Source organism: Chionomys nivalis, chromosome 1 (assembly GCF_950005125.1).
Source record: "Chionomys nivalis chromosome 1, mChiNiv1.1, whole genome shotgun sequence".
Taxonomy (NCBI): Eukaryota; Metazoa; Chordata; class Mammalia; order Rodentia; family Cricetidae; genus Chionomys; species Chionomys nivalis.
In genome coordinates this window covers 153,768,859-153,787,335 of record NC_080086.1, presented here as the reverse complement: position 1 = coordinate 153,787,335, position 18,477 = coordinate 153,768,859, and the positions used below count along the sequence as shown (strand labels likewise).

Sequence of the window (18,477 nt, the reverse complement as noted above, 5' to 3'; positions counted from 1 at the left end):
AAAAGTCACATGATAAAGGGAAGAGTCCGGTTATGAACTAGGTATGAATAATCTTACAGTCCTGTATCAGCAGTTTCTGGGATGGCGGAAGCAACTCTTTCCTATGGGACCCAAGCCAACTTCTCACACAGACTCAAGCCAGCCTCAGAACTCAGTGGTGGTGACACACTACAAAAAACAGCTTAAAAGAGGTTTATTTTAAAGTAAAGTTTACATCTTTATTTTATAGATGAAATTCCCCATTTTAAAAAAGTGGTTCTATACATAAGTTTGTTGTTTGAGACAGGGTTCTTTATGTAGTTCTGCCTGTCCTGGAAGTCACTATGTTGATCAGGTTGGCTTTGAACTCAGTGATCCACCTGCCTCTGCATACCAAGTGTTGGGATTAAAGGTGTGTGCTATCACTGCCTAGCTTTTACATTAGTTCTTAATCTTTATGATAAGAAGTACACGTGTACACACACACACACACAGAGAGAGAGAGAGAGAGAGAGAGAGAGAGAGAGAAGAGAATTACTGTCTCAAGCCTTGCAGTACTTTTCAAATGCAGGTTCGAGGCCAGCCTGGTCTACAAGAGCTAGTTCCAGGACAGGCCCCAAAGCTACACAGAGAACCCTAGCTCGAAAAACCAAACCAACCAACCAAACAAAAACCCAGTACAACCCTGGGTTCAAAAAAGTCTGAAAACATAGTATTTAAACTGTGACAAACCATGGCATAATACTCCCCACTCTTACAAGAGTATCTGAATTGTGACAAACCATGGCATAATACTCCCCACTCTTACAGAGTATCTGAATTGTGACAAACCATGGCATAATACTCCCCACTCTCACAGAGGCAGGACAGGCCTTTGAATTCACACAATCATCTCTTAGTCAGATGTTCCGCGTCCTTTGGCTACATTCTTAGGATAGCTTTGCCCTGTAAAGACTTGGATGCAAGGCCTGCCCTCTCTCTCAGCAGATTGGCTTCCTCAGCACTCTGGAGAGTCTGTGTGTGCTTCAGTAAGAAGTGGTTAATGAAGAGCTTCAGGCCTTCCTGCAACATTCCCAGCTTTGGGTTGTCAGACACTCTGAAAGGGAATTAGAGACATAGGTCAGGGAGGGGCTGGTCTTCTAGATCTCAGTGCCTGACAGTTCAAGCAGCAAGGCAAAACCTACTTTCAGGCATTTGTGTTTTTGGATGATGGGATAAAACTCAAGGTCTTCCATAAGATAGGCAAGTACTCTGCTACTGAGACACCCCCACCCTGTCCCTTATTTAAGAGAATTTATTTTTAGGCAGAACCTCGCTATATTGTCTAAGCTGGTCTCAAACTCCTGGACTCAAAGCACCCCCTTTGCTCAGTCTCTAGAAAAGTTGTGACCACAGGAATGTCACTACACCTGGATAAAGCAGTCTAGGGGGGTTTAAATTTGGAGCCCTTCTGCCTCAGTCTCTGAGGTACTAGGACTACCGACATGAGCTGCTGTAACTGGTTGCACCCAGTTGCTTTTAAAGTAGGATTCTGGGTGTGGTGGTACACGTCTTTAATTCCAGCACTGGTGAGGCAGAGGCAGGCATAGACCTGTGAGATCAAGGTCAGTTTGGTCTTCAGAGCAAGCTCTAGGCTAGTCAGGCATATATAGTGGGACTCTGTCTCAAAAAACAAAACAAAATGAACAAATAAACAAAAAGCAAAATAAAAACTTTTTTTTTTTTTTAAAGACAGGGTCTTACTTTGTGTCCTGGCCTGGCTTTGAATTCACCAGGCTGGCCTTGAGCTTATAGCAATTCTTCTGCCTCAGCTTCTTAAATTCTGGGCTTACAGGTGTGAGCCAAAATGCCCAGCTTTCACTTGAACTTCTTGAGGGCTAGGGATGAGGCTCAGTGGTAGAAGCATCTGCTTAGCACAGAGAGAGGCCTGAAATGTCGGCACCTCATAGGAAAAACATGAAATGAAACCCAAGGAACAGCTTAACATATGCACATGTTACAAACCACTGTTCTCCATTAGGCAAGTCTTGCAATTCTTCAATCCTGTGCATAGATATTATAATGTAGAACTCGGTCAAAAATCATGTGCTAGGAACATCCCTGGCATTATAAGCCGACAGGAGTGAAATGGGAGTCCCCCCGTGCTTGCCCAAATGGCAATGTTTGCTCTTTTCCCATGTCTTATCAGGAAATACTGGGCACGTACCTTGAGAAAATTAAACCCAGGTCTTCTTCTTCTGTTTCCATCAACAGCTCAGTCAACACTTTCCGTAGGAAGTGAACTCTGGGTTTATCTAATTCACTGAACTCAACTACCTAAGGGTCAGGAGATAGGAAAACATCATCCTGCTGATTCAGTGTTACCATGACTTGTGACGGGTTCTCTGCAACACCAACTGCTGGCAAGTATAGAGCACTGCTGGGCAAGATGGGCTGGCTCCCAGGCTGTGAGCTACACGGCAATGGGGACCATAGCTACAGGGGTAACACTCCAAAGCTAGGTTTACTTATAGAGGGGAAACAGGTATTGCCTCTGTCCTCTGCGGCAGCCACTCCTGAGTTACAACTCTGCACAGAGAGGCCAATTAGCATGCACATACGTACGTGTTTCCCTGAAAAGCACAAGTGCACAAAGCTTCTCAATTTTAGCAGTAGGATTAGCATGTTATACTTATACCGTGGACTTCCACACCGAAGTCATTACTCAGAGACCCAGACAACAACATGGAGAAAACAAACTCAAGCTGAACTTAAACAGAGCTTCACAATCTCTTCCAAACATGCTTCCCCTAACTCTCTGGGCTGTTCCTCCAAAATCTTGGGCTTTTTTATTCTTTCTCTAAAGCCTCCAATCCTGCAGTGGTGGAGCACGCCTTTAATCCCAGCACTCGGGAGGCAGAGGCAGGCGGATCTCTGTGAGTTTGAAGCCAGCCTGATCTACAAGGTGAGTTCCAGGACAGCCAGACTGTTACACAGAGAAACCCTGTCTTGAAATACCAAAAAACAAAACAAAACAAAACAGCCTCCAGTTTTACCCTGAAGCTGTTTATTTTGTTTTGTGACTACTTCCATGCCCGCTTAAACGGCATGGTCATTTTTCCTTTTCTCTTCCAGGCAGCTGCTGAGGTTTTACAGCTTATCTGTACTTTTTCCTTTTGAAAATGCTAATAAAATTGTCCATGCTCATAACAAAGAAAGAAAAAGCTGCAGAAATACAGGGTACAGCAGGTAACTAGGCACTGCCTAGAGACTTGAGCTATGCCCACATACACTCTGCTTACAGACATAGGCACGGGAAAGCAAAAAAGCATGCCTAGGAACAAGGATACGCACCACAGTAGAGTGGCTCCCCTGAGAAGAGCCTAGGGCACAGACAAGAACCCAGAACAGGGTCAGGGATGTGTCTAGGGCCCTGTGATGGCTATTCTCGACTGTCAACTTGACTACACCTGGAACTAAAACCCCACCTGTGAGGAACTTTCTGCTTAATTTGAAATAGGAAGATCCACTTCTAACCCAGAGTTTAGGTGGGAAGATCCACCTTTAATCTGGGCCACAACTGCTGCTGGAAGCCATATAAGGACATGGAAAAAGGAAGCTTTTGCCCTTTGCCTGCTTGTCCTGCCTCGCTAGCAAGCCCATTCCTTCACTGGCATTGGAGACTACTGTTTTGGAAGATCAGCTGAGATAGCCAACCTCATAGACTGGCAACTACTAGATTCTTGATTTTCTGCTCACAGTCACTGTTGGATCCGCTGAACTGCAAACTGTAAGTCATTCTAATAAATTCCCTTTATATATCGAGAGACTTATGCTATATGTTGTTACTCTAGAGAACCCTATCATCCACAGCTGGCTCCTGCCCACTGCTCACAGTCACAAGGAAATTGTCAACAGATATTTGGATGAAAGGCAGGAAGGACAATGCACTGAAGATCTGTCACAGAAGGACAGAAGGATTTTCTAGGACACTGGCAGCCCATCTTGAATCCCACCTCCTCTGCCTAGGCTTCCCTGTCTTCTGTACTGGTGCCTCAGGTAGGAATGGACAGCCTTATGGTATTTTGCAGTGAAGATCCACAACTATGTCTTTAAAAGGAGGAGTCTGTCCTAACTAGTAGTATGTCAACTTACACAAGTCAGGGTCATCTGAAAGGAGGGAACCTCAGCTGAAAAAATGCCTCATAAAATGGGCTGTAGAGATTGATTCTGGAGGGCCCAGCCAGTCCACTGCAGTAGGGCTAGCTCTGGGCTTGGGGGGCTTGGGTTCTATAAGAAAGTGGGCAGAGCTGCAGTCCTCCAGGACCTCTGCATCAGCTCCTGCTTCCAGGTTTCTGTCCTGACTTCCCCCTGTGATGGACTGTCACCTGGAAGTGGAAGTGAAAGTGAAATAAACCCCTTCCTCCCCAAGCTGCTTTTGGCTATCCTGTTTATTACAGCAACATGGTGTTTATCACAGTGAACCTGAAGATCCTCCTCACTCTACGCTCCCAGCTAAGCTGTGACCAGTTCGGCATTGTATAACTAGAGCTTAGTTATTAATCAGCCTGTAACGGGGCTGATGGGATGGCTCAGCAGGTAAGTAACTTGCCAACGATACTGATGAACTGAGCTGATTCTCAGAACACATGGGGTGGAAAGAGATAACCAATTCCTGAAAGTTGCTTTCTGAACTCAGCACATGCAAGCCCACACACATAAAATAAAACCAAAGCAAAATAAAACCAAAGGGGGGAATACCCCTCAAACAAACAAACAAAAAAAGAAAACCCTGTAGCTTGACACTAATTTTCTAAGTAAATTTATATTATGTATTGATTAGATATTTTCTGTGATGGCTATGATAATGAAAACATTTTATAGCTAGGGGTGTTGGTGGCGGCACACACCTTTAATCCCAGTACTGGAGAGGCAGAGGCAGGTGGATCTCTGAATTTGAGGCCAGTCTGATCTACAGAGTAAGTTCCAGGACACCAGGGATACACAGAGAAACCCTGTCTAGAAAAAACAAAACCAACAACCCCCATTCCTCCCAAAAAAGAAAGAAAACACTCCAGAGGTTCAGTAAAGGCATTTTAAAATACACCAAATAAAAAGAATTTCACTAATTTCTTGCATTATACAGACCTTTAGGATAGAAAGTGGAAGTGATTTTGTCTTCAACAAGTGTGCCACCAGATGAACCAGATTTGAGAATTTAGTGGCTGGCAAATTTTCTAAGTCCCGAAATTTGTCCCATATGCTAAACTGGAAAGTCATCTAGTTAACAGTAAAGAAGAAAAAAGTTAAAATGCAGCAAACCACTGGAACAACTCACCGTGAACGTACCCTCTATAGTCAATAACCCAAATCACGACTAAGAGCAACTTCCTGACACTATCACAGAAGTTCCTTTTGGTTGTAGTTTTGTCCCACATGTCAACACATGGCTTTGAAGAAAAGTTGTTAGCAACAACCAGTTATTAGATAGCAGTGGCCTGAAACACTAGAGAGGTGTCCAGCCAGCCTGGCACAATCTTCCAGCTGTGGCAGACAAGCTGCCTCGGGATGTTCTGGGCTCTTGTTATCTTGCCCCACTGTTCTATCTTCTCCAGTGCAGGCAGGCCTGGCTGCTGGCATGGACAAGGTCCATGGAGGGATAATGAGCCAGGCAGATGTACTGGTGGTCTTCTACATTACCTGGAATCTCCTTTCATAGCTGCAGAACTTGCTAGCCAGGAAAGCATAGAAAGGGTTGTAGGTTTTTTCCTGCAGGCAGCAATCCATGAGAATGTGAACGATCTCTCTCTCCTGCTGGTCCTTCAGCCCAAGCCTAAAAACAACCAGACTAAGAATGTATACTACTTCAGTTTTTAGGGCAAAGTCAGTCCTCCCTGTCGGAGGAGTCCAGTGGGAAGGGAGTTGGTAAAGATGGCACCGGCAGTCACATACTGTCACAACCAAGGCTTGTTCCCAGCCCTGATGGGCCTCAGTGCCCTATGATGTGACAGAATGTTGAAGCACAGCACAGCTCCCAAGCTGCACAGTAGTAAAAGCCAAGGACTGGTTCTTGCAGACAACACAGATGACTCTCCTGTGATGCCATGAAGCCAGGGGTAGTTAAGGTAATCACTTTACTTTTTGTTTTTCTTTTAAATTATGTTTTAAAATTTTCTATGTGTATGAGTGTTTTGCTTGCACGTATGTCTGTGCATCACCTGCATGTCTACTGCCCATATGGATCAAAAGCAGGCATCTGAGGCCCTAGGCTGGAGTACAAACGTTTGTGAGCTGCCACGTGGGCACTAGTAATCAAACCGGGGTTCTATGGAAGAGTAGTAGCAAGTACTCTTAAATGCTGACCCAATTCACCAGACACTTTGACTCTTTTTGTTTTGTTCTGAGACAGAGAAACTCTGTCTAACCCTATGTAGCCCTGTTTGTCCTGAAACTTACTCTGTAGACCATGTTCAAGTTGGCCTTGAACTCAGAGATCCACCTGCCTCAGCTTCCTGAGCACCAGGACTAAAGGCTTTCGCCAGGTACTTTTTTGTTTTAGTTAGTTTGTTTGTTTTGTATAACTTAAGGTAACAGCTGTGGTGCTGTATAATAACTCAACACTTGGGAAGCTGAGGTGGGGAGATTTGTGAGCTCAAAACCAGCTTGATCTATACAAGGAGACCTGTCTCAAACCTCCCAAGCACCTTCTCCCAGGTAAAGCTCACAACAAAATGCATTCTTTCCTGTGTACAGTCCTGTGAGTGTGGACAGGCCCACAGGGTCAAACAGCAACCACTCCAGTGGAAACACAGTTCTAGTCCCTCTACCTCCTTCCTCCCTTTGCAGCAGGGCACTCTCCCTGAAACACAGGGCACTACAGATGTGTTTTCTGTGCCTCTAGTTCTGCTGTGTCAACATGTCAACAGTCATGAAGTAGCTGTCCAAGTCTGGCTCTTGTCCCAGGTACAGAATATTTAAGACCCATCTTTGCTGAATGTCTCCTGCAGATCTGACTGACAAGCAACCCATGTACCTAGAGGACCCACAGTCAGTCTACCCATCAGCGGAAGAACATACAGCCTTGGAGTTTCTGGCGATTAAAGATAACTGTCTTCCTTCTTTTGGAGGGCATTAGGAGTTGAACCCACAGCCTTGTACATACCAAACAAGACCTCTACCCACTAAGCCATGTCCCTAGCCCTAGCTGACTGTCCTCTGAATCCAGGAGCTGTAAACAAAAGCAGAAGCTCTATGTATGACTTAGGAGAAAACAGCAACTTGCTGCCATGTTACCCCCACACTGTTCCCAAGCAACAACAAAACCCAACAGAAGCAGCATGCCTTTCAAGTGTATGTGGGCCACTCAAATAGCCAGTTTCATTTCAGCTGTACTATAGCAATCCTTGGGGTTACATGTGTACAAGAATAGACAGTGATAAAAAAAACCCAAAAAACAAACAAACAAAAAAACCCTGCAATGCTGGAATGCAGGAGTCAAGGACCTCACACTATTGAATTACAATCCCAGCCTGGCTAATGATTTTCATGAATACAAGTGGGGTGGGCAGGGAGTCACTGGTAAGTCTGATATGCCTTTTCTTTTGTATCCTAGCTGACCTGGAAGTAAGACTGACCAGTTTTAGCTTCACAAGTGATAGGATAATATAGGTTGCACCACCATGCCCAGCAATGTTAAAAGTTTGAAAACACTGAAATGAACTAGAATGCTCTAGATTCCTTATGTTTTTCTGATAAGAATAATGTGATGCAGAGTGACTTGAGGAGAGGGTTTATCTAGCTAACATGTTCAGGTCACAATCTGTCACTGAGGAAACAGGGCAGGAACCACTGAGGAATGCTGCTTACTGGCTTACCCTCTGGCTTACTCATCCTAGGCTAGTTCCTTATTCAACCCAGCACCATCTGCTTGGAATGGTGCTGCCCACAGTGGGCTGAGTCTCGCAGCAGTTAAGACGGTCCCTCATGGACACATGCACAGACAACCTGTTACACACAGTTACTCTACTGAGATTCTTTTCAGGTGATTCTAGGCTGTGTCAAGTTGACAGTTAATGCTAACTAGGCCATGAGAGAACAGTGAAGGAAATATACTTTTTGGCATAAAGGACATCAGTCAAAACGAACATTTCCCAAAGGTCATGTGCTGAGGGCTTGGTTCCTATGCCGTGGTGTTACTGGAAGTGAAGGAACCTTGAGAAGGCCCAGTGGGAGGGAAGTTAGGTCACTGGGGACATGCCCTTCAAGGGAAGGTAGGGAAGCTAGATCTTCTTTCTGCTTCCCAGTTTCCATGAAATAAGCAGGTCTTTTCTACGTTTCTGCAATGATGTACTGTCCCACCACTACCCAGAGCAATAGGGTCAGGGAACCATGGATTGAAACTATAAGCCCAAATAACTTTTCCTACTTCAAGTTGATTTTCTCAGGCATTCTATCACAGAGACAGAAAGTTGACTGTGGGAGCCCACAGGCGACTCAGTTTCCATTTGGAGTCAATTCTGACTTAAAAGTCATCTGAGTTCAAGCTTGCCTTCCCTGCCTGCATCCTTGAGGGCTGTGAGAAATATCTGATTAAGTCCATAGGAAAGAGCATTTTGCCCAATGAGAAAGAATACATTATCGAACACAGGCTGGTGAATGCCAGTTGAGGGCACATTCAGATATTAGAAACTGCTTGCTCAAGAACAGGAATCTGAAGGTCTATGTGTGCTTTGTTATGCTTTTGTGTATAAGCAGGCTCTGAAATAAACTCAGGGCTGTGCAGAGTAAGCTGGCAGTCTCCCAAATATACCCTGTTGTTTTCTGTCTCAGTTTCTCTCAATCTAACAGTTCTTTAGCTTCAGTGCCCCCTTCCTGGTAGACTCTGTTAGAGCAGGCTCCGACAACTGACTAGCAATGGGCAAGTTGGACCCTTTGACTGGACAGGATAAGCCTCCTTTAACAAAGTCTCTCAGAGACAGAAACTGACTGAGGGACTCAGTGCTGCCTACATTCAGCAAACAGCAAGGTCTCAGAAGCATAAGCAAGCTCAAGGTTTCCACATCAACAAGGCCCAGTTCAAAAAACCCAATCATCGCCGGGCGGTGGTGGCGCACGCCTTTAATCCCAGCACTCGGGAGGCAGAGGCAGGCGGATCTCTGTGAGTTCGAGGCCAGCCTGGTCTACAAGAGCTAGTACCAGGACAGGAACCAAAAAGCTACGGAGAAACCTTGTCTCGAAAATCAAAAAAAAAAAAAAAAAAAAAAAAAAAAAAAAAAAAAAAAACCCAATCATCAGACTTGCAGTTATTTCTAAGTTTGAACCAGATTAAGGAAGGATTTAACATTCAACTGTTTAGACACACTTTGTAAAATTTACAACTAATTACAGTTACGAGTCAGAAAGATAGAGATGATAATTCCCGACAAGCAACAGCTCCGACAATCAGGTGGCTGGTTACTTAAACACTGCCGGTCAAGCTCTCGCCTGATGCTGACATACTACTCACAGGGTGCACTAGTAGGGTCAATGCCTCATGAGCTTCTCGTGGAACCCAGAAACCCAGATGAGAGGTTCAGATTAGCCCAAAGCTGAACCTAGATCTATGTACAGGATGTCTACTAAATAACAGATCAAAATGCTCACACCAATGCTTACTTCAGCAGCTTCTCAAAAGCATCCAGGAAGTCCTCACTCGTCATGACAGTGCAGAATATGTTCCTCCTGACATCAGTGTTCATTCTCTGCTTCCTTGCAAGCTCCAGGATCTTGGAGCTCATCTGAAAAGAAAGCGGTCAGTGTCCAGACCCTCCCATCATCCTGATGGAAGAAGTTTCCTCAGAAACAGAACACTGTTCCTTAGCATAGCATGTTTCTGAACTTGAATTTCTAAAGTGTAACATACACATTTGAGCACATAAGGGAGAAAAGCTCAGTGGGAGCCTTCTCAGGAGGTGGATTTGCTCCGTGGATCAGATCTGTTTATAAAATGAAGATCAAGTTCAGATACAAGCTGCTGCCAGAGTCTGGAGGTAAGACCAAGGTCCCCAGGAAGGAAAGACAAAGGAAATCGGAATCCACAGTAGGGACTGGAACCTACACCTCCTGGGAACGGCATGTGCCCGAGTTCCAACAACAGCTCCTCTCAGGTGAGTTTCCTCTTCACTCCTTTCTCATTACACTCAATTTCTAGATTTTATTTAAATTGGGTCTTGGAACTATTTTTTTTTTCATTTTTGGTTTTTCGAGAGAGGGTTTTAATGTGTAGACCAGACTGTCCGCATATTCAGAGATCCACTAGCCTCTGCCTCCTGAGTGCTGAGATTAAAGGTGTGTGCCACCACCATCCAGTGGGTGTTGGAACTTATAAAAATTCTTAGAACAGAGAAACTGAATTAATCATACGCTGACAGGAGCTACTTCTCTGAGGCATCCTGATAGCCTGTGTGGTACACTTCATGAATACTCAGGAATAACAGGGAGCTACTTTAGGCAGAGTAGACTTGTAACACAGCAGGCTAGGCAGCCACTGGGGTCTTCATACCGTTCCTGCAGGCGGCTTCTCTAAGAGTGTTTGATGACTGTTGTCAATCATTGGGGTTCCACTCCACGCAGACCCCACAATCCACCAGCGACCAGTCTGTTCTGCATTTAAGATGCCATCCCAGGAGATTCGAAGCTGAGTCTCAGAACCTGAGCCAGCATTGCGTACCTGATTAAGAGAAAAGGCTTCATGAAGAGCTTTAGCTGGCTCACACTCTGAACTTCTCTTACGCTTTGTTTGAAAAAGGCAGTGTGGGTGTATGACTATGGCAATGAATCGTGGACAACTGGAACAGTCAGTCTGTTTGGAAAAATGTCAGAAAGAGCCGTCAACTCTTAGTGTTCTGTTTGTGAAGTCTAGGGTCCATTATCCAAATGTGTGTGACCTGGACTCTGCAACAATGACTATGTTAGAGTGTCCACAGTAACCATCTCATGCTGTATGGCAAGACTACAGGTTGGACACCTCAGGAGACTCATTCTGGGCACTCAACCAACTTGACGATTCCTGTGCATGGAGGTTCCACAATTTCACTACAGATATACTGTTTTTAAAACTTGTGCTGGGCATAGCACGACCACTGTTCACAATGAGTCCATGATAACATGGAGACTCAGGACAAACCAGAATAGGGTGTCACTCACCAGAGCTCTCTGTAACTTCCTTAGTTTCTCCACAGGCTGAGGATCATAGCCAGGGATTTTACGCATGTCATTGTTCTTCAGGGCCAGCATTGTCTCCAACATAAACCGCACCTTAAAGGAAAAGGAAAAGCATCCGAAGGCATCATTTAACAGCCAATGAAGATTCCACATGGTGAGAAACACATGGCTGAAGCACATGGTCACCACTGATGAGAACAATGATAGTCTGGAGGCAGTCTGTGATAGCTCTAACAGTTCATTTGCGATAGAGTATCTTAAAATAGACGGGTCTCACTATCTGGAGGCCTTCTCTTCGGCACCCCCACAACCCCAGCCCCGGTGTGAGCGTGACCAGAATCCTTCCTTGCAAACCCTTCTTCAAGACTTTATCTAGATGCCAAGTTGAAAATTCAGAGGCTGTCACCTTCCCTTCCAGCCTCAGATCTCCTCCTGTATGTCCTACAGGGTGACCCCAAATTCCCATCCCATGTCCCTGCTCCTCCAAAGGTCACTCACTTCTGATTCCCAAGGTGACACCCACTACCACCACACTCACACATGCTACTCTTGTTTAGAGATTCCTGAAACCCCCCCTGCTCTGCCATCTCTCATCTTTCCTGCACTGGGATCAAAGTCGCCATCAGAGTAGAACATCTGTCACTAACTATCTGCTCAGATTGTCCTCCACCAAGAAAAAAATCCTGGCTCCCTGGGCCTTATCTTCTCCGTCCTGGTCAGGCCCCCCAGGTTCCCACACTGATGCTCTTCAACAGGTCACATCCGGGCTTCTCAGGTGCTGTCCTAACCCCTCAGATGGGGTGGGAGCCTTGAACCCATTTTACAAAGGAAACTGGCAAGATCAAGCCTCTGCCGCTGACATCCAAGCGTGGGAAATAGCTTCTGAGAGGGCAAACAAACCATTTATAATCATAAAATATGTATGAGTTCTTTTTTTTTTTTTTTTTTTTTTTTTTGGTTTTTTCAAGACAGGGTTTCTCTGTGGTTTTGGAGCCTGTCCTGGAACTAGCTCTGTAGACCAGGCTGGTCTCGAACTCACAGAGATCCGCCTGCCTCTGCCTCCCAAGTGCTGGGATTAAAGGCGTGCGCCTCCACCGCCAGGCAATGTATGAGTTCTTAATGAAGAAACAAGGTTCAAACAGGGCATGGTGGTACACACCCGTAATCCAGCACTCAGAAGAGTATCTAGCACTGTAGGCTGCTCAGCCCCAAAATAATCACTCAGAAACTATATTATTTGCAATACTGTTTGGCCACTAGCTTAAGCGTATTTCTAGCTAGCAAGGCTCATGGCCTACTGGCAAGGTTCCAGCCGGCAGCTTGCTTCTTTCCTTCTGGCGGCTACATGGTGTCTCATTTCCGCCTTTTTCCCCCCAGAATTCAGTTTAGTTTTCCCCACCTAGCTCTATTCTGCCTTGCTATAGGCCCAAAGCAGCTTCTTTATTCATTAACCAATAAGAGCAACACATGTACAGAATGACTTCCCACACCAGATCATGAGCCTGAGGCCAGCTTGGGTTACATAGTGAGACTTCATCTCAAAAAAACCAAGGAAACGAAAGCAGATCCCTCAAAACCAAGGTCAGTCTGAAGACTAGAGAAAAAGACAGAGTACTAGGTAAGGCAGAAGAGAACAAGGAGCAGTAGGGCATGAACTAGTAGTGTTCAGCCAGCTACTCATTTACGCTCTATGTGCTTCATGGTCACTCAGCAGGTCAAGTGGCACTCCTACCCTGTTCTGGTCCTGAAACATGCTGCCTGCCCCACTGGCCTTGGCCTGGGCTTCTGTGATCAGCTCCTTAAGTGACAAGGCGTCATCTTTTCTCAAGGCAAAGCCCACATTTTTCAGCATCAGCAGGATCAGTTCAATGTCTTTTTCCGTAAAAGTTCCAACAAGCTTCTTCAAAATGTCAAAGATGAGGAGAGACTGTACCACGTGGAAGTTGTACAAATGTGCAATCATGGTGAACAGGTTGTCTAGTTCTTTCCCCTCACCTCCATCTTTATAGACATCATCAAACTTCTTCACCACAGCCTCAAGGAAGCAAGCACCAACCTGAAGGAGATGGAAGAAATGTCACCATGGTATTCTGGGATCCTGCCTGTCAAACTGCACAAATACCCGTAAAGCACACACGAATCCAGGTGGGACAGGAACTCCAGCAGGGGTGCTCGTAACTAATGCAGACTTCAGTAACTCAGGTTCACATACTGATGAAAAGATTCTAGATAACAAACACAGTACTGAGTGCTTGCTTCAGCATAAAAACCTTTTCTATAAAAATACTCTCATGTTGCCGGGCGGTGGTGGCGCATGCCTTTAATCCCAGCACTTGGGAGGCTCTCTGTGAGTTCGAGGCCAGCCTGGTCTAGAAGAGCTAGTTCCAGGACAGGAACCAAAAAAAAGCTATGGAGAAACCCTGTCTCGAAAATCCAAAAAAAAAAAAAAAATACTTTTATGTCTTTAGAATCATCAAAGAAGTGGTGGCTTCCCTTGGAGTCACTGTAGCTCCCTAGAAAAATTCCTTTCAGAAGTAATAGCAAGATGGCTCCGCATAAAGGAGCTTGCTTCCCACCCAATGACCTGAGTTTGGGGTCAGAATACATGCAAGGGTGATAGCCAGGGGAGAGCAGTAGGCCAAGAACTAGCAGATGCCTGATGAAACTGGGCAAGGTCACTATGGTGCTGTTCTTTTGCTGTTCTGGAACATCTATTTACAATTCATAAGTGTATGAATACTATGTATGTATGTATGCTGGGGAAGGCCAGGATTTCAACTCGTGGTGGTTCTGAACAAAGGCAGTGAAGGTAGAAATGGCAGTAACCCTGCTGCTGGTAGCATCATCTTGTGACTCCTTTCTCCTGCAGGATATGCAGCTGGGAGATGAGTAAGGCAGCTGTGATATGTGGGAAAGAAAGGGCTGCTCATAGTGACGTGGGGCTGACTAGCAGGGCAGGCACCACTGAGTGTGATTCCCAGCATTTGCTCTGATCTCCTGGGACTACACAGGGATGAGCAGGTTGGGGGCTGCTGGTCAAAATCTGTTCCAATGTCAGTTGTTCCAGTGCATATTTCTGTTAAAATTCACATCAGGTAAGACATGTGGATGTACGAAGGCAGATGAGATCCACATATAGCTCAGAGTATAATGGCCAACTACACACAGGATTGCTAGACTGCAAAACAACGAAGCTAGAAAGATTGGCAATACTGACTTCTGGAGGCCCAAACTAAAGGCCTGAGGCTTGATTCCCAGCTCAGGTCTTCTCACTTAAGAGAGCCGAAGCACACCCTCTCCTAATAGTCCCACCATCATCTCATGCAGAATGTTAGCAGGGTCACAAGAAGCATTGAGACACTAACTCAGGTATGTTTTTAGCACACAATTAGGTCCAATTATGTAAACGCCTAAATTTTAAATTCTATTAATGTTTTTAAAATTAAAGATACTGGTATAACGTAGAGATAGGAAAAAAACTCATACTGCCAACACTGATTCTGATATGTGAATTTTAGCACAAACCTGCAAAGGCCTGAATGTTAACTGATTGACAGAAGGCCCCAGTAGCTGAGAAGACCCTTTCATATTTTTTCCCTTCCATGAGTTCCTGGGAGGTTTTTCTCAGCACAGTTCGATGAGAACCAGCATCCTGAGAAGGCAGCAGATCTGGCACAAGCTTGAGCGGATGCCATTAGCTAAAGTACTAAATGACTTCCCCTTGACAAGTCATCTCATTGTCCTGCATGCTATTAGCAAAGGTTTAAATGGGAAGTAGGACCGATAATTTCAGGTTTTCAAATCAAGTAAATTCCTGATGTGCTGCGGTGGTCATATCTATGACTTTTAAAATAACTCACAGAAATGCCGTCTGCACTCAAATCACTTTGATTAAGTCTGCTGATCTGTCCCAGTGTGGAGTGGGATGGGGGAGGTACCACAGCAGCCACAGAACAGTGTCAATTACTGTGATTATGGGGCACCAGGAAAGCTGTCCAGGGCGTTCATTACACTTTGTAATAGCAAGAAAATGGACTCAGGCATTCGCATGTCCTTGGGGGTGGGGGGAGAGCATTAAAGAAGCACAATTCCCAAGATGGCCAATGTAGACCTTGCAGAACAGGGCTTCTGAGGTAGTTAGGCCAATCTCTCCTGTCCCGAGCTTCCCAAACTCACTGACTCCACGTGGAACACTATTCCAGATGGCACAGGTGTACCTCTATCCCAACCGTGTGGTGAAGGATGCTGACTAAGAGGACATGCTCCATCATCAGTCTGCTGGGCATGGCTGAGGCAGTGACACAGGCATCCATGAGGGTGGCGGTCAGGGTGTCGTTCATGTGCTTCCTGCTGTGGGTCATGTACAGCTCCTCCAGCTGCCCACTTATAGATGCCATGTTTGGCTCGCTCAGCCTGCAGTAAAGTATGAGCAGTGTTACTAATACATTCTGTTTTATAGATATTATATGACCCAGAAACCACCCTAACTTTGCCACAAAAACCTGGTGCATACTGCTCTTAACACACTCTAGAATCCGGAAATAATGAAACCATGTTTTAGCAGTGCATAGCCACTGAATCATACCCTAGGATCCTCTCTATGTCTGTACATATGCCCACAGGTGGCCTGATCTAATATCCCCCAGAGGCAGTGATCACGCCTAGGTGGTGAGTTAAAAAAAAAACAAAACATGAACTTACTCATCTCTTATGTGACACAGACACACTCTGTGTACCTGTGCTTACTACTGAACCAGCTGTCAAAACAACAGGTAGTGGTGGAATTACAGGATATTAGGGAAACAGCGTGGTCTTTAACAAAAAAGAAAGAGAAAGCACAAAGGAGGGAAGAGGAGGTGTGACAAAGACTGGCACGAGAACCTTCTGTGATAAGAGTAACCATGCATCTTGACGCTGGTGGCAGTCACCCAAACAAAACTGCACAGACTCAGTCTCAACCTCTCTCTCCTGTGAAAAAGATGTGACCTGAAACACTGTGAGCGCTGTGTCAGTTTCATTTGAGACAGGGTCTCATGTATCCAAAACTGGCCTCAAACTGCCTGTCTAGACAAGGATGATCCGGAACTTCTGATCCTCTTACTCGTACCTGCAGAGTTTTGGGATTACAGACTTTACAGACATGTACCACTATGCCTGGCTTATGTGGCCTAGCAAGCTAGGGCTTGAGGCTTTGTGCATGTTAGATGAATACGCTACCAACTTAGCCACATCCCCAGTTCTCTTTCTCTTCTGTTTTTAACTGTAATAACAGGCTGGGGGTGATCCCTCTAAGGACCGCTCCCCCTACCTCCCCGTCTTTGTAACTCCCAGTGATCTATAATAACAGGTTAAGCAACAAAAGGACAATATATTTGAAACCTGACAAAATTAGATGAGGTGCTAGAGGCCAGGAAAGTGGTCATCTTTAGAGGGCTTGGAAGAGGGACCCAAATGAGGTCAAGTGAGGAACATGAAAGAAGGGAAGGGCTTTAGACAAACGATTCTGATCCACGGGTTAAGTCTAGACAGCCAATAGGGAAAAGTAAGTGACAAATCCCCACCCACGTGGCTTCCGATGAACCTCTGATGTTTTATTCTTAAAATGAAGAACAGAAAATGACGAAGCAAATGGCGAAGGAGGACCCTGTTCACCACCAGGTTGAATTCACTTTCACAGTGAGGATGACTTCAGCTGGTCATCCCTGGGATGACAAAGAAAGAAAGAACCCTGACCTGTTTCTTCTGCTTCTCAGAATGACCCGTGGGAGGTCTTCAAACACGGAAAGGGCAATATCAAACAGCTGAGCATCTTACCTCTTCAAGAGTGGTCCAGTTATCTCACACACCAAGAACAAGGATCCAAAACACTGTCTAGTCCTAGCCCCACTGTACGCTTTTTAGATGGTTTCTATAGCTAACTGATAATATGCCATCGTTGTATAAGGTTACCTGTTAACGAGGCCTTTAACGTGTTTCTTGAGCCTTTCCAGCTCTTCTTTCTTGCAGACATCCACTGTTTCCTCGCCCCGCAACCGAGGTGGGATGTACTTTTCACCACTTCCAACACAGTGCCTTTCCTATAAGACAGGAATGAAATCGCAAAAAAAATTTACAGTCGACAAACTTAGTATTTTTCCTCTTTACTCAAATCCCACCCCGCCTCCTGAGGATTTGGAGCAGCTATCATTACAGAGCAGGCTGCTCAACAGAGACGCTCTACTGAGCGAATGCCTGGAATGGCCTGGGTTGGCCTTTCCCTGGGCAGGCTGTGGCTGTCATTGTGTCCCCTGCTCCCTCACCCCGTCTGGAATGACAGCCCAGAGGGTCTTACACGTTATTGGCGCCATACCTCATGTTCTGTGTCGTCTTCCGAAGAACTTTCGCTCTTTTCAACGGCCTCTGCAAAACGGACTCTCTTACTCCCTTTATTTTCTAGCGTCCCACCCTCTGCTTCTTCCTCCCTGTGCGAGTTTACATCCTCCTGATCCTCCGAGTCTGAATCCTCACTTTCCTCGGAACTGTTCTCTAGGTCACTCTCCAGTGCCTGTTCAGTCTCCGCCTTGGCTTCCTCCTCCTCCTCCCCGCTGCTTTCGTACAGGCCGCCGCCTCTCCCGCATTCCAGAGCCCCCAGAATGTAATCTAGTCCGTCGCGCGCGAAGCTGAGCGGCACCGAGCTGCCGTTGCCCTTCTTCTTGCGCTTGTTTAGGCCGAGGCATCGCTCCAGCTTTCGGATCTCTCGGTCCTCCTCCTCGTTGGCTGCTAGAAGTGCCCGCTTCCGGGCGGCGGAGGTGGCGGGACCAGGTTTCCCTGGGCCACCTTTAGCTTTGGCCTTAGGTGACACCGCCGTGGCCGGAGAAGAGGAAGTTTTAACCTTATCCTGAGTCGCGGCGGCCTTAATGTTAGCGGAGGAAGCCTTGGCCTTGGTGGGGTTCGCTGTGGCCGTGGCAGGGGTCGGTTGTGAGTCAGAGGGCGGTGGAGCTTCCCGGCCGCCGGTAAGACCGACATTACCCTTTCTGTCCCCGGACCCGGAGTCCACCGTCCACTGCAGGCGCCGCGCTTTCCTCAGGTGTCGCTTCTCCTTACGAAGCTCCTTGCGGCTCTTTCGCCCGCCGGGCCGGGAGCGTGGCACAGCGCCGCGGTCCTCGCAGCCCTCGAGGGCCTCGCTCTCGGAGGTAGCCCGCACGAAGTTCTCCACTGCCAACCGCATCCGCTTCAGGGCCCCCTCCCCACCACCCGGACCGCGGCGACCGCCCCTACGCTTCGGGCGGACCGCACCACTGCGGCTTGCAGCGCCCATGCCTACAGATACGGCTAACT

At 46.3% G+C, this 18,477-nt stretch overlaps 1 protein-coding gene across 2 annotated transcripts; it reads right to left on the bottom strand.

Annotated features, from left to right (window-relative positions):
* Nucleotides 1-209: 209 nt before the first annotated feature.
* On the bottom strand, nucleotides 210-18,477 carry Nom1 (nucleolar protein with MIF4G domain 1). Of its 2 annotated transcripts, XM_057783786.1 has the most exons (11): nucleotides 17,510-18,477; nucleotides 17,110-17,237; nucleotides 15,378-15,573; nucleotides 12,893-13,216; nucleotides 11,143-11,253; nucleotides 10,499-10,666; nucleotides 9,613-9,734; nucleotides 5,659-5,791; nucleotides 5,107-5,238; nucleotides 2,186-2,295; nucleotides 210-1,075 (listed from the first exon to the last, which is right to left on the bottom strand). In XM_057783786.1, exons 1-11 carry the CDS (start codon nucleotides 18,455-18,457, stop codon nucleotides 901-903), a joined length of 2,547 nt encoding a protein of 848 aa, XP_057639769.1. In that variant the 5' UTR covers nucleotides 18,458-18,477; the 3' UTR covers nucleotides 210-900. The 2 variants fall into 2 exon arrangements, with proteins under 2 accessions (XP_057639769.1, XP_057639779.1); XM_057783796.1 differs by lacking the exon at nucleotides 2,186-2,295 and having other exon boundaries at nucleotides 965-1,075.

Bases quoted from the DNA above. Each gene is read 5' to 3' on its own strand.
- Nom1 (XM_057783786.1), bottom strand. From the start codon at position 18,457: ATGGGCGCTGCAAGCCGCAGTGGTGCGGTCCGCCCGAAGCGTAGGGGC. The intron at 11,254-12,892 runs GTAGGAGTGCCA...TTTTCCTTTAAG, and splicing joins TGTTTCAGGACCAGAACAGG to GTGCGGTTTATGTTGGAGAC. The intron at 5,239-5,658 runs GTAATGTAGAAG...ACTGTTAACTAG, and splicing joins GCTATGAAAGGAGATTCCAG to ATGACTTTCCAGTTTAGCAT.